This window comes from Narcine bancroftii, chromosome 6 (genome assembly GCF_036971445.1).
Source record: "Narcine bancroftii isolate sNarBan1 chromosome 6, sNarBan1.hap1, whole genome shotgun sequence".
NCBI classification, from domain to species: domain Eukaryota; kingdom Metazoa; phylum Chordata; class Chondrichthyes; order Torpediniformes; family Narcinidae; genus Narcine; species Narcine bancroftii.
The window spans coordinates 162,908,087-162,922,495 of record NC_091474.1 but is presented as its reverse complement, the minus strand read 5'-3'; the positions used below and the strand labels follow the sequence as shown (position 1 = coordinate 162,922,495).

Sequence of the window (14,409 nt, the reverse complement as noted above, 5' to 3'; positions counted from 1 at the left end):
ATATTATGAGCACCCATGTTAAAGGTTGACTTGTTATGAGTCATACATGCAAAACTTGGATCCTTGTTATCTTTAATTTGCACAGAAATTTATTTGGTGTGAATAAATTATACCAATTATTTGCATTGGATATAAGCTCAGGAGAAATACTTTTGCCATTTTTTGTTGAAATCTCCACAATTTTTTTGTGTTTGATATATGAAAGGCATTTTGATGTAGGATTGAACATACATTACTTGTGCTGAAATTAGAAAAGTTCAGGAAAGAGCTTCAAACAGTTCCACAATCTTCTTAAGATGAATTGCATAGGCTGAAGGGAAAGTACATTTCAAACTGTAATGTACTTATTCAGAAAATCGAAGTTGAGTAGTTATGAAATATAATCAGCTTCTTGTGAAAAAACAAGGCATTAAATAATGCTGGCACTTTATCAAAGATTATTTTTCTTTTGGACACAAGTATTATTAATCATTAAAATTTTGACTAATGAATGTTCAATGTATCTTAGTTGTGCACTGATTAATATTTCTGTTTTTCTAGTGGCACCTCTCCATTGGCTTGCTTGAATGCTATGCTTCATACTAATTCTAGGGGAGAAGAGGGTATTTTCTATAAAGTACCTGGTCGCATGGGAGTCTACACCCTGAAGGTGAGCTTCTGTCTGAGGAAAACTTTTTCTTTGGACAGGAAAATATTGTATTTTGACTTGATAAATTGCATTTCCTGGTGATCACTGACTGTAATACAAGGGAGTGAAGCACTAGGTTGAAACATCACTCGCAAGATTGACATTTTGATGGAAGGGTCTTAGTTTCAGTAAAGACTGAAATAGGATTTAAATTCTCCAAATTAATCAAACATGCATTAACCGACAGCATTGTCTTATGTTTTTTATTACTTTGGCCCACGTGGCCAAAAGACAAATTACTTACTATAAATTGGAGTATGAATTATAAAACATAGAAAACCTACAGCACAATACAGACACTTTGGCCCACAAAGTTGTGCCAAACATGTCCCTACCTGAGAAATTACTAGGCTAACCTCTATTTTCCTATGAACCTATTCAAAAGTCTCATAAAAGACCCTATCATATCCACCTCCGTTGCTGCCAGCCCATTCCAAGCACTCATTACTCTCACCGTATTTAATAAAAACTTACCCCTGACATCTCCTCTGTACCTACTCCCCTATCTTAAACCTGTGACCTCTTGTGGCAACCATTTCAGCCCTGGGGAAAAAGCCTCTGACTGTCTACACGATTAATGCCTCTCATCATCCTATTTCCCTCTATCTGGTCATCTCTCATCCTCTGTTGCTCCAAGGAGAAAAGGCCGAGCTCATTCAACCTGTTTTCATAAGGCATGCTTCCTAAAACAAGCAATATCCTTGTAAACTCTGCACACTTTCACATCCTTCTGGTAGTGAGGTGACCAGAACTGCGTGCAGTACTCCAAGTGGGGTCTGACCAAGGTCCTTTATAGCAGCAACATTATCTCTCAGCTCCTAAATTCAATTCTATAATTAATGAAGACCAATACATCATATGTCTTCTTAACTACAGAGTCAACCTTTGCAGCTGCCTATGGAATCAGACCCCAATATCCCTCTGATCCTCCACACTGCCAAGCGTCTTACTATATTCTGCCATCATATTTAACCTACCAAAATGAACCATTTCACACTTAACTGGGTTGAACACCATCTGCCACTTCTCAGCCCAGTTTTGCATCCTTTTCAATGTCATGCTCTGACCTCTGGCAGCCCTCCACACGATAAACAACAAACACCCCCAACCTTTTGAGTCATCAGCTCACTTACTAACCCATCCCTCAACTTCCTCATCCAAGTCATTTATAAAAATCACAAAGAGTAAGGGTTGAGAACAGATCCTTGAGGAACACCACTGGTCACCAACCTCCATGCAAAATATGACCCGCCTACAACCACTCTTTGCCTTCTGTGGGAAAGCCAGGTCTAGATCCATAAAGCAATGTCCCCTTGGATCCCCTGCCTCCTTACTTTCTCATTAAGCCTTGCATGGGGTACCTTATCAAATGCCTTGCTGAAATCCAAATGCTGCATCTGCTGCTCTTCCTTCATCAATGTGTTTAGTCACAACCTCAAAAAATTCAATCAGACTTGTAAACCACGCTCTGCCCTTGACAAAGCCACGCTGACTATTCCTAATCCTATAATACCTCTCCAAGTGTTCATAAATCCTCTCTCAGGTTCTTCTCCATCAACCTACCAACCATGAAGTAAGACTCGCTGGTCTATAAGTTCTTGAGCTATCTACTCCCCTTTCTTGAATAAAGGAACAACATCCACAATCCTCCAGAACCATCCCCATTGATGATTCAAAGATCATCGCCAGAGGTTAAGCAGTCTCCTCCCTCGCCTCCCAGAGTAGCTTGGGGTACACCTCATCCAGTCCAATCTACTTATCCAGCTCGATACTTTCCAAAAATTCCAGCACATCTTCTCTCTTAGTATCTACATGCTCAAGCTTTTCAGTCTGCTGTAAGTCAACACTACAATCACCAAGATTCTTTTCCAAAGTGAAGACTGAAGTAAAATTATTCATTAAGTTACTCTGCTATTTCCTTCAATTCCATACATAATTTTCCACTTTCATACTTCATCTCTCCCAAGGCAGCAAAATCCCAAAACCTAAATTCAGGCATGGAAAGAAACCTGTAAGTACTTAAAATGCTTGCTGCTTGACTGATGAGCAGCACTTCAATATCTAAATAATCAGAAATGATTATTTCATTTGTGGATAAATGTATTGGGATAAAATGGCAAAGGTCTGGAGTTGCACATTATCACATTGACACTGCTCTTGCCGAAACAATCAATTTCACGAAATTGGTATTAAAAGTTTGCACGACCAACTGAAGGATGAAGTTTTGTGCCTAGGTTCTGCTTTCTGCTTTTGGAAAGCACCATGGAACAAGGCAGAATGAAATCTAAATGACGCCTTCAGATCTCTGCAGCTCGATGACAACCACAATTTGCAGATGGTACAAAATTAAGAAGGGAGGACTTCACATAGGAAAATTTGCTGTGCACTAAATCTGTTCTGACTGAGGTGCCCTACATCTGTCATTAATTTAGCAAATCAAATGGAAACTTGAAAACTAGTTACACATTTGATCAATAGAATTGTGTCAGCAGAATTATTCAGATGAAGCAGAGATGAAATGGGCTCTGTTATTTTGAATCCCTATTATTAGAAGTGGTGAGAAGATCCTCATCTACAAGTAAATTTTTATCTGTCCAAATTCAGTAACATTTTCTATTTAAATTCAAATATGAACATTATACAATTAATTTGACAGCTTTACTCAGTTTGCCTCGACCAACTCCAATTGAAGTCGAGCTTAGTTGACAAGATATACTTAGATTAGTAGAAGGAAAGTTAAAAGCTGCCAACAACAAGTTAATCCATATAAACTTCACAAATGAAAATAATTGATCAGTCTTATAAAAACTGTTGTATGGTCTCTGAGCATGTAACATATTGCTAATATGAAAAATCAGCCATGGTTTTAGTTTCTGCAGTCTGAAAATCTTGAGATTGCTACAGGAATTCAGAATGGAGAAAGGCAGTTCATACATTTTTTCAGATTTTCAAATGTTTAATTCAGCACCCACCCCCCCCACCCCCCACCCCCCCACCCCCCACCCCCCCCCCCCCCCACACCCATCAACACTATGATCAGCAACATACAAGGTTTAGTGACTCTTATGGCCACTCCAGCAAGGATGAATTGTCAAGATCTTCATTTACTGTCTGGGACTTTTACTGAACTGTTTGTAGCAGTCCAGAAATCCCAAAGGGGTTTTCTCTCTGTGACTTAATAATTGTAACTGTTTCACGAAACAGATGTTCAGTGGTGGTCCATCATAATATTGAGGTGGATCATGACAAGGTGTAGGTAATGCCTCAGTAAAGAATTGCCAGCTAATTCCTAACTTTCTGATCTGCTGCAGAATTGCTTAAGGGTTGTGGGGAAAAGTAGGATAAAATGGAGCTGAGTCCAGCTGTGAATATCTTGAATGGCAGAGCAGGCTTGATGGGCCAGGTGGCTCCTGTTGCTTGTGTTCTAAGGAGCCCATGAACAAGCTGAAAAGGAGGTTCAGTGCTGATGCATGTGGATGTTTACATCTGACCTCCCGCTCCATCACTGAACTCAGCACAGTCTCTGGGGATGAGCCTCCAATTCAAGGGACTGGGTGCCACTTTGCAACCATCTCCAAAGCAATGTGCCTGAGATCTGGCATTTTTCTCAGGGCCCGTTTGTTTGAAGGGTCTGTGGAGGTAAGTGGTTTGTTGATATTTTCTTAAAATGAATGTATCTAATTAATTTCTTGCACTTGAGCATGCTCTTAAGTGTTCCCAAAACAAAATACCACATGCTAGAAATCTGAAATAAAATCAGAAATTCCAGATCTACTCAGTATGTCAGACATTGTTTGCAAGGGAGGAACTGATTTTCCTGTTGCACAACCTACTGAGTACTGCAAACATTTTTTATTTTTTGCATGGATGTATTCAGTCATTGTCTTGTTTTTTAATTTATGTAATTGTTTAAAAACGTGTAATTTTGGGTTCTCTTTAAATGTCGTTGAGGGTCAGAGACCTTGGGAAACTCTGGAGCAGCCATTGACGGCAGCGAAATGCAAGGGCAATCTGGAGTAAGGGCTTCAGGCTTGTGCTCTGCCTTTGGGTCAAGATGGTCATTGAGACCTAGAGGAAGATTTGATCCACAGTTCTGCAACAACAAAAAAAGTGCTGCCACAGAGAAAAATATCAGGGGCCTCAGTCTGAAGTAACATCACTTTTTCCTTTTGGTTCCTCAGAAGGATGTCCCAGATGAAATGAAAGATCTCTCCAAGATGTGGGATGACAGCAGTGATGGTCAATCTGATTCGCAGAGCACAGGGAGCAGCGAGAAAAGGGAAAGGAAGAGAAGTAGGTGGAATTTGGAAGGCAATTACGGGTTAAGACCCTCATTGTGTGAGTTCCCCTTCCTGACTGGTCAGACTTGTTTTATTAGAACTGAAGTTCAATATTTGGATCCCAAGAAAAAGTGCACTCATATTTTCACAACAAGCTTCTGTCACTTCAGTTCATGGCACATAAATGTTGTGCTCCACTGCAGGCATACAAAGCACAATAAGCCAATGGGAGGAAATTATGGTGTTCACTTTTTGATGCTCAAAGGAGGAATGGCAGTGGAATTTACATCCATTTACAAGTGGGAAAGCCAATAAAGGGAACACTTGAGTGGTAGAAAAAAGAAGAGAGCTTTTTGCTTTGATGGATTGCAATAATCAAATCCAACTTGTCCCTCCCTATAGAGATTAATGTAACACCAAATTTACTGCAGACTTCAGCGGGACGGTTGGTGTGGCAGTAAAACATGTAATACTTGCAGTCTCTTCCCTATTCTCATGTTCTCCAACCACAGTGGTAACTGCATTTGCAGTGTTGTCTGTACTTTGACAGTGACACAAGCGAATGCTAATGTATATTATTTATTAGCAACTTTGAGGACATGCAATTTCAAGTTAGAAATTTGCAAGAGGTCAGCACAATGCCTTTCAGTTCATGTTTTAGTGAGTTCTTCTCTGGCTGAGAATTATGTAGCTTGAAGACTCAATACAATGTGGGAGCAGTAAAAATGACCAGAAAGGGAAAAATGGTTCTTCCCTGTGACATTCAATGTTGCACCCATTATCAGATTAAGCACACCTTGACTTATTTTCAAGGTAACTAATTGGATTTTTTTTTTGAGAAAGTGTATATTGTTCATTTGAGTTTTTCCCACATTTCAACAGAAATTATAAATAAAATATTTATTTCAAAAATAAGAATGTTCTTGCTGAATTGTGACCAGGGTATGTTCATTCACTCCCTATATATAGATTGTTTATTTACAATTACTAGCTTGCCCAAATTGGTAGAATTTTATTCTGTGCTGATTTATTGAGTGAGTCAATTACATTTGCAATTGACACAAATTGATTAAGGTGTGAAGAGTCATGATGTTATTGGTATCACAATACATACATTTCTTATTCTCTGAAGTGAAATAATTGACATTTGTAGTAATTGTGTTTTTCTGCCAGACGTGATGGGGGTTATTTATAACTTGTGGCATTACACAGAGGGAGCCCTTTTTTCCATGGATATTTCCTGATTTCTACATATTAATACTGAACTATCTGTGACAAAAATAATTGGATACATTACCCTTCATTAATGAACCCTTTAAGAGTGTACTGCTTTGAGTCCATGTTCATTACTTTATGGCGCATTTTTAAAAATATGCAAATTAATAACAGGAATAATCTAAAATAAAGATTCAAATTTTGACAATCTTTTGCCTTAAAGCACTTCTGAAATCCACTGCTTGTTAAAAGAACAACAGTTTGCAGTTAGGTTGGACCCTTTTGAGTCACTCAAAATAGCAGGATGCTTGGTTGGACCCGATATTGAACCAAAAGTAAAAACACAGAGCTGGAGAAACTCAGTGTTCTTAATCAAGCAGTGTTCTTAATATAGCAAAGGAAAAAGTACATAACCAACATTTCTGGCCTGAGCCCTTCATCAAGGTATTGATATTGAGCCACGTGAGGTTGAGAGTTGCATTTTATGGGACAAACTTATGAAGTAAATCATGAAGTTGTCACCAGATTTCAGATTCTTGGTTAAGGCATGGCCAGAATTGGATGAACATGAATAGATCCAGGATTCAGGGAGGAGTGAAAATAAATCTGAGATTTAAGAATTGAAATATTGCTTGAACTTGTAAAAGAACGCAGCTGATCATTTTTTCATCATGAGACCCCAAAAGCTGCATCAAGATGTATAATCAATTAATTTTTTTTAATATGGAGGATGGGTGTTGGTAAAGATACTAATTTATAGCAGAGTTATCGAATACTAAAGGGATCAATTCAGGGTTAACAGATAAGAGGATCTGAGAAAGAATATTTTTCATGTAAAGCGGGTTGGAATGTGCAGTGCACCTCCTTTGTGAATGGTGAAGGCAGGTACTGTCACTGCTCCAGAAATATCCATCTTAAAGTCACTTGAATTTCCAGGTTATAGCCTTGGTCCAAGCTCTAGTCATTGGGATTAATACTGATAGATATGATGATCAGCATGAGCACGGTGGGCTGGGGATCGAGATTCTGTGAATAACTGACGTTTGCCTCCCCCTCTTCAGCTTCAGAAGAGAAATGCCTTTGTGTATGATGTGTACTTGAAACTAGTGCTGGAAAATTTTGAATAATTGATATGTTCTGAGAAAAATATTTTTGCTAGTTGGGTATTTCTTCAGAACTGCACTGTTAAATCAAGTCAAGATTATTGTCATCTGATTGTACAAGTTCAACCCGATGAAACTGCGTTCTCTGGACCTCTGTACAAAACATACAGATGTACAGCCAGACATAATGCACATACAGGCAAACAGTATATATGCAGGATAAGTGTTATATCTAGAAAAATAAATAAAAACATATTGTTTCATGAATATGAGAGTCCCGGTTGGTTAGTATGAGCAGTTCTTGTGGTCTTTGAGCCTTCTCACTGCCCATGGAAAGAAGTGGTTCCTCAGCCTGGTGGTACTGACTCTGATCCTCCTGTATCTCTTACCCAACGGGAGCAGCTGAAAGATGCTGTGTGTAGGGTGGAAGGAATCCACAATGATTTTGTGCACCTTTTTCAGACATTTCCAGTAGATCATGTCTTTGGGGAAAAGGGAGATTCCAGTGATCCTCTCTGCCACTCTTATGGTCTTGTGGATTGACCTCCAATCCATTTCTCTGCAGCAACCATACCATACTGTGATGCAGCCGGCCAGGATGCTCTCAATAGAGCTCCTATAGAAGTGGTGGTGGTTGGTAGATTTGCCGAGTTTAGTCTTGTCAGGAAATGAATTCGCTGCTGCCCCTTCCTGACGAATGAGGAGATGTTGAGTATCCACGATAGGTCACTAGATAAGGAACTTGGTGCTCTCCACTCTCTCTACTACAGAGTTGTTGATATGTACTGATATTTCCTTCTGAAATCCACATAATTTCCTTCATGTTGGCACGTTGAGAATTGGATTGTTCTCACATCATTTCATGAGATTTTCCACCTCTTCTCTATCGTGTGGATCATTGTTGTTGCTGATGAGGCCAACGACTGTTGTGTCATCTGCAGACTTGATGACTCTATTGGAGCTGGAACTGGCGATGCTGTCATGCGTCAGCGGCATGAACAGGAGAGGGCTGAGCACACACTTCAACGTTCCACTACTGACCCAGGCAGACTGGTCTTTCCATTAGAAAGTCTAGGGTTCAATTACGCAGCGGGGTGTTGAGTCACAATGAGGACAGCTTTTCCAACAGCCTCTCGGGAATGATTATATTAATCGCTGAGCTGAAGTCGATGACAGCAACCTGACGTATGAAGTGTTGTTCTCCAGGTGGGTCAGGACGGAGAAAAGGGATAAGGCTATAGCAGCATCTGTGGAACAGTTTCTTCTATCGGCGAATTGAAATGGGTCCGGTGTCTCTGGGAGGTGTGCTTTGATGCATTCCATCACCAGACGCTCAAAGCATTTCATAATGGTGGAGGTCAGTGTCACAGAGTGGTAGTCATTGAGGCCTGTTATTGTTGCCCTCTTGGGTGCTGGAAGAATGGTGACTGTGTTGAACTATGTGGGAACGATGGACTACTGCAGTAAGATGTTGAAGATGTCAATGAAGACCTCTTGTCAATTGGTCTGCACAGGTGTGTTGTCTGGTCCCGCCGCCTTGTATGGGTTCACCTTGGATAGGGGTCTCCTCACCTCGGCCATGGTGGGGCCAGTTCATCTGGGGGACATGGACCTTTCTTTGGTGGTGTGCTGAAGTTTCAGGAGAGACCTAGAGCTGACAATCAATGAACAAAATTATCTCCTATCCAGCCACAGAGATGTTGATTTCCACACTAACCTGATCTCTTAAAAATTCTGTCCCACAAAATAAATTCCGATATTCTCAAATGTGAATTGTACTATTGAAGGTAACAACTGCAAAATGTCCCCATCCATTTCTTTCAATATTAATGTGCAGTTAAGTAATAAAAAAAATCAGCTGCTTGAATTCATCGAGTATTATGCGTGAGCACAACAGTGTTATCTGTGTTTTGTGAGAGAGCTATTTACTGGTTGAGCAGTCAGACAACAGATAGCAAGTGAATTATGTACCAGCCATGAGACGTGGCCGAGCTCTGGAAGTGAAAATCATAGAGGGTAATAAAAATCTGTGTAGTATTAGCGATGATATTGTATAGTTGCTTGCTGTGGACACTTTTTTTGTAAAATAAAAATAATTAACTCTTCAATCAAAAATATTGTGGTATGTGTTTATGGTGCTTTTTCCTATCTAATTGGAACTGGATAGGAATATATTGACTTTGTATATTTGATGTGAAATCTTCCTGAAAAGGGTCATCTGCGATTTATGAAATACACTTAGCTGTGGATTATCAAGGGGAAAAGACAGTTTTGCAAATCTACCTTGAAAACAATGTAAGCAGGAAGGGAACAGCTTCAAAATAATGTTCTTAGACCAAACCAGCAAAGTTAATTTTCTTTTGCTCAATGAATGGAATCTCCTACTTGCGTCAAACCAAGGCAGCTAATGGCCTGAAGACATGAAGATTCTGCACTGATTAAGTAAATTTGCATCTTAAGGCAACAGGTAAAGTGTAATCAGTTGAGTGGCCCTTTGACACAAAATAGTAGCACAAACTTATTGTCTTTGATAGGAAGGAAAAATAGCTTCAAATTGATAGCTGTAAATTTCCTTGTAATGAGTTTCAATTCTCATTGTGTGCCACTCTGAAGTCTGAGATGTTCTTCAGCAAAACGGTCTCTGCTTGACCAACGAAGCACAATTTTCCAATTGGAGGTCCCACAGAAGTGACTTGATAGTCATTTAAGCTGTTTCTTCAGTGTTTTAACCTTTTGGCTTTCTGAAAATGCAAAAGTAATATTTGACCTTGCTTTCTGGAAAGTACTCAAACAGTAAATTATTATTTTGTGATGAAACTATGAGACCAGCAGAATAATTTGCCTCTATGATTTAATTTAGGCTTGGCAATGAAAGGAGTTTTAAACCAAATTCTTTAATTACCAGTATTATCCTGGCATTCCTGCAGTTGTATTGGTCCGGCTGAAAAGACTAGTGTCCAACTTTGATCTCTTTTAAATGAGCACCTTCTTGGAGACATGATGATGAGTTTATTGTCATACAAATTGTACAATGTACAGATGAGCCAAAATTCTTACTTGCTGCAGCTAAACGGTACTTGTAAAAGAAACTATACAGTAAACAAATTGAATTAAATGAAAAGAGATATCAAATAAAAAAAAACAGATGATAAATATTAACCTCGTCGTAAGAGTGCAAAAAGAAGACTTGGAATAGTGCAAACAGTCCGCTTGTGAAGTCTGAGCAGTCTGATGAGTGTAGCAAGGGATCGTTCAAGAGTCTGACAGCTGTTGGAAATAAACTGTTCTTGAGCTCAGAGGTGCTGATTTTCGGGTTTCTGTACCTTCTTTCTGAAGGTAACAATAAGAAGAGGTTGTGACCAGGATGGTGGAGGTCTTTTCAAATGTTGGCTACTATCTTGAGGCAGTGCCTCACATTTTAATATTATCCACATCCCAAAGAAACTGCTTCAAACACCCTCTCCAACCAGAACTGAGGGCCACTGTTGATCTTCACCATTAGGTGAGCCACCTCCATCAGTGTGATCAGAAAAGAGCATTGTAAATTCTATTTGCCTGCAATTTAGCAATGGGAATCAAATTGAATGATGAAGTTATTTGCAATAAATTCCCATCATTTTGGCATGTGGCTCAAGGAATAGCCCTGTTTTTTTTTTTGAAGAATATTGCATGACTTTTGAGACAAATAATGTCTCCATTTTATTTATGATTGGAAAGATGGCAGCTTTGATGCATCCCTTTTTCCAAAGTTGTCTGAAAGAATGAGCTCAGGTTGTGGTCTGACTTTGAGGCAGGAATACCAAAAATGTATTCAATCCTAAACATGAAAGTATGAGGAGAGGAGAACAGATAAGGAAAGAAGAAAGCAATAACAAAATAGAACTATGAAACAACAAGGAAGGAAGGAAAGGACCAAAGGGCAGAGAAAGTAAGAATATAGCAGAAAAAGGTAGAACAAAGGAGGATAACTGGGTTGAAAGAGGGGCTGTTCCCAAAGCCCTCACTGCTTATACTCTTCTCCCACTTGAATTGTGTTCCGATGCTTCAAGATGGAAGGTTTGAAGAATTTTCATTCTTGCCCTTGACAGGTTAATACAGGTGACACCCTGGGAAGAATGTTACCTGGGTTTAAGCATCTAGAGTATAGGGAGAGATTGGACAGATTAGGTCTTTATTCTTTGGAGCGTAGAAAGTTGAGAGGGGATTTGATAGAAGTATTTAAGATTATGAAAGGGATAGACAGAGTGGATGTGGAAAGACTATTTCCGTTAAGAGGAGGAAAGATTAAAACAAGAGGACATGAGTTAAGAATTAAGGGGCAGAGGTTTAGAGGTAATATGAGGGGGAACTTCTTTACTCAGAGAGTGGTAGACGTGTGGAATGAGCTTCCGGGAGAAATAGTGGCGGCGGAGTCAATTGTATTATTTAAGAAAAGGTTGGACAGGTATATGGATGAGAAGAAGATGGAGGGTTATGGGCATTGTGCAGGGAGGTGGGACTAGAGAGGGGTGTTTGGTTCGGTGCGGACTAGAAGGGCCTAATGGCCTGTTTCCGTGCTGTAAATTGTTATGTTATGAAAGAAAAACACTAAAGAGTTCAGGGTAAATACATTGGCAATAAAGCCAGAGGTAGTCTGTATTTCTTTGGTTTTATCTGGGAAACTAGTCATCAAGGATGTCCATCAACAAAATGATGTACTCTTACTGCAACTTAAAAAGTTATGGTTAAAAAGTTTTCATACTTAAACTGGGAACCTTTTCTTGGAAATTAATGAAGCATCAGAGCAAAACAAATGAGAGTAAGAATGATAGAGAAACACAAAAGCTGCAGATGCTGGAATCTTGAAGAAACAAAGAATTGCTTGAAGAACTCAGCAGGTCAAACAGTATCCATGGGTAGAAATGGTCAATCAGCATTCTGAGTCAAACCCTTATATCAAGACTAAGAATGAATCACATACAGAACGGAGGAATGAAGGTGGGGAAGGGGAGGATTGGCCAGAAGTTGCGAGAGGTGGAGAGACAGGTCGAAGGTAAAACCATTTGGAAGGTGATTGGGTAAGAAAAATAAGAGAGAGAAAAAAAAAAGTACACATGAAGTTAAAGAAGAGATACGAACAGTGGAATCAGAAGGGGGTGGGGGGGGGGGTGTGGTGAGGTAAAATTAGAAAAATCCATGGTCATGCTGTTCAGTTTAAAGCTGTCCAAGAGGAACAGGTTTGCGTTTAGTCTCTGAGACAATGAATGAAGTCAAGGACAGACATGCCACTGCAGGATTGGATGGGGAGTAAAAATGATTGGTTACAGAAAGTTAAAGTTTAGACTCATAAACCATGTGCTTGTGTTTGGCGAAGCGGTCACCCAATCTTCAGGATCTTTGAGGATTATTGCAATGATGAACCATGAGAATGATTGTCTGCATTGCTGCTATGCCGAGCATCTGAGTTTAGAGTCCTAGCAAGTGCTTCCCTTCCTAATGAATTTGCACACTTGGTTTCACACAATTTGCATGATGGTGGGGAGTGTAGCTTGGTTTGCCAAATTGAGTATTTTTCTAGGTCATCAGAACACTTAAAGTTTAATAGCATCAATGATGCTTCACAGGTTCTATGAAATAAAATTATGAAAGGTCATTGAGTGCATCGTTCATTTCATATAGACCTTTCAACGCAGGGGGAAAAATAACAAAGGCGGGCATTGTGATTATGGAAACACCCAGCAGATCAGGATGCATCTCTCCAAAGAGAAACAGCTAATGATTCCAATTGAAGACCTGTTGAATGCTACCATCTTTACACATTTGCCTCAGACTTCCAACAGCTGCAGTTGTTCAATTTAAATTAACCATTGGTTGCCCAAATCTTTGGTTATCATTGGTGAAATTCTGGACTAGAAAACGTGTCAGATTTTAGTCAAAGAATGTGTTGCAAAATCTTGGAACTGGAGGTTGTTGCGCACTTGCATTTGCTGCTTCCTCTGACCTTTGACTCATATCCTGCTCTTTATGAAACAGTAACTGTGGTGTTGTGAGAAGTTGGCTTTGTGAAAGGTTATACAAAAATGATGGAGTAGTTTGAAATAAGAAAGATGCTGTCACTTTAAGAAACTGACCCTGCAAGTTGTGGCTGTTGAGTTCTGAGTCACAGCTCTGGGTGACTGAGGATGAATGTGACTGTTGAATGTGGTTACCAGGCATTAAAATGTCATCAGAAAGAATATGAGCCTGAAGTGTGGTTTAGTGCAGGGAGACAAGTTGTTGCTGCTTCATCAAATGAAGCTATTCTAGACTTTTTTTTCCCATTTGAACAATTTCTGCACAAATATGCCTGGTTAGAGATGCAAAGAAGTGGGTTGAAGAACAATTATTATATCCAAGTTTTAAAAGCAAGAGGAAAAAAACAACTTTTAATGTTACAATATGTTATTGGCTAAGTTGAGTGATCCTGCTTTAACCTTTGTAGATAATAAGGATTTAGATGATTGAGAGATGGTCATAAAATTGAATGGGAATACAGTTCAATTCCTGTTATGCGAACTTCATGCAACTGGCAGCCTCAAGCAACTAGCGGAAAAAATAATGGAAAATAAATAGGTAAAAAATATGGAAATTTAAAATTGACGCCACTAGTGGTCAGTTTGCCATTCATGCAACACACAATCTCAAGCAACCGGCAAATACACATCCCTATAGATGCTGGATACTGGGGGTGTTACTGTACAGACTTGCCCTGAAATCGCTATCCTAACCTTCATTCCACATTTGCTATAGGTGGACCTGTTTCTGATACCATTTAGCTCTGTTTAGACAGTATATTGCATCTAATTACTCATTCATGCATTGTGCAGCACCATCAATAAAAAGTGTCTTGATAATTCAAGGTTCTGTACTATCACTTATTATTTTGTGTGTAGTAATACTTTACAGTGTGTAATAATTTCAGAAGTACCAGGCTTTTTGTCTGCATTGCCTATTTGAATTTCAAGTTCATGCTGACAGAAATCCATGCTGCACAAAAAAAGTTAAAAGTTTGCTGAAAACTATGGTCATCGTTTATTGTTGATAAAAGCACAAGAAATGGTAGCTCCTTGATCCTGCACTGCCCTTCATAGCTGACATGACCCTG

The 14,409-nt window shown here is 39.4% G+C and overlaps 1 protein-coding gene across 8 annotated transcripts in view; it reads left to right on the top strand.

Moving 5' to 3' along the window:
* asxl2 (ASXL transcriptional regulator 2) overlaps positions 1 to 14,409 on the top strand; it is a 224,720-nt gene that overhangs the window by 128,914 nt on the left and 81,397 nt on the right. For 7 of the 8 annotated variants that reach the window (XM_069886552.1, XM_069886554.1, XM_069886558.1 and 4 more), the window contains 2 exons: positions 541 to 649; positions 4,870 to 4,981. The exons of the other annotated variant lie outside the window; for it this stretch is intronic. In XM_069886552.1, the coding sequence (XP_069742653.1) occupies positions 541 to 649; positions 4,870 to 4,981 (221 nt within the window). The remainder of the gene's footprint in view (positions 1 to 540; positions 650 to 4,869; positions 4,982 to 14,409) is intronic. 8 annotated transcript variants of the gene reach the window in all.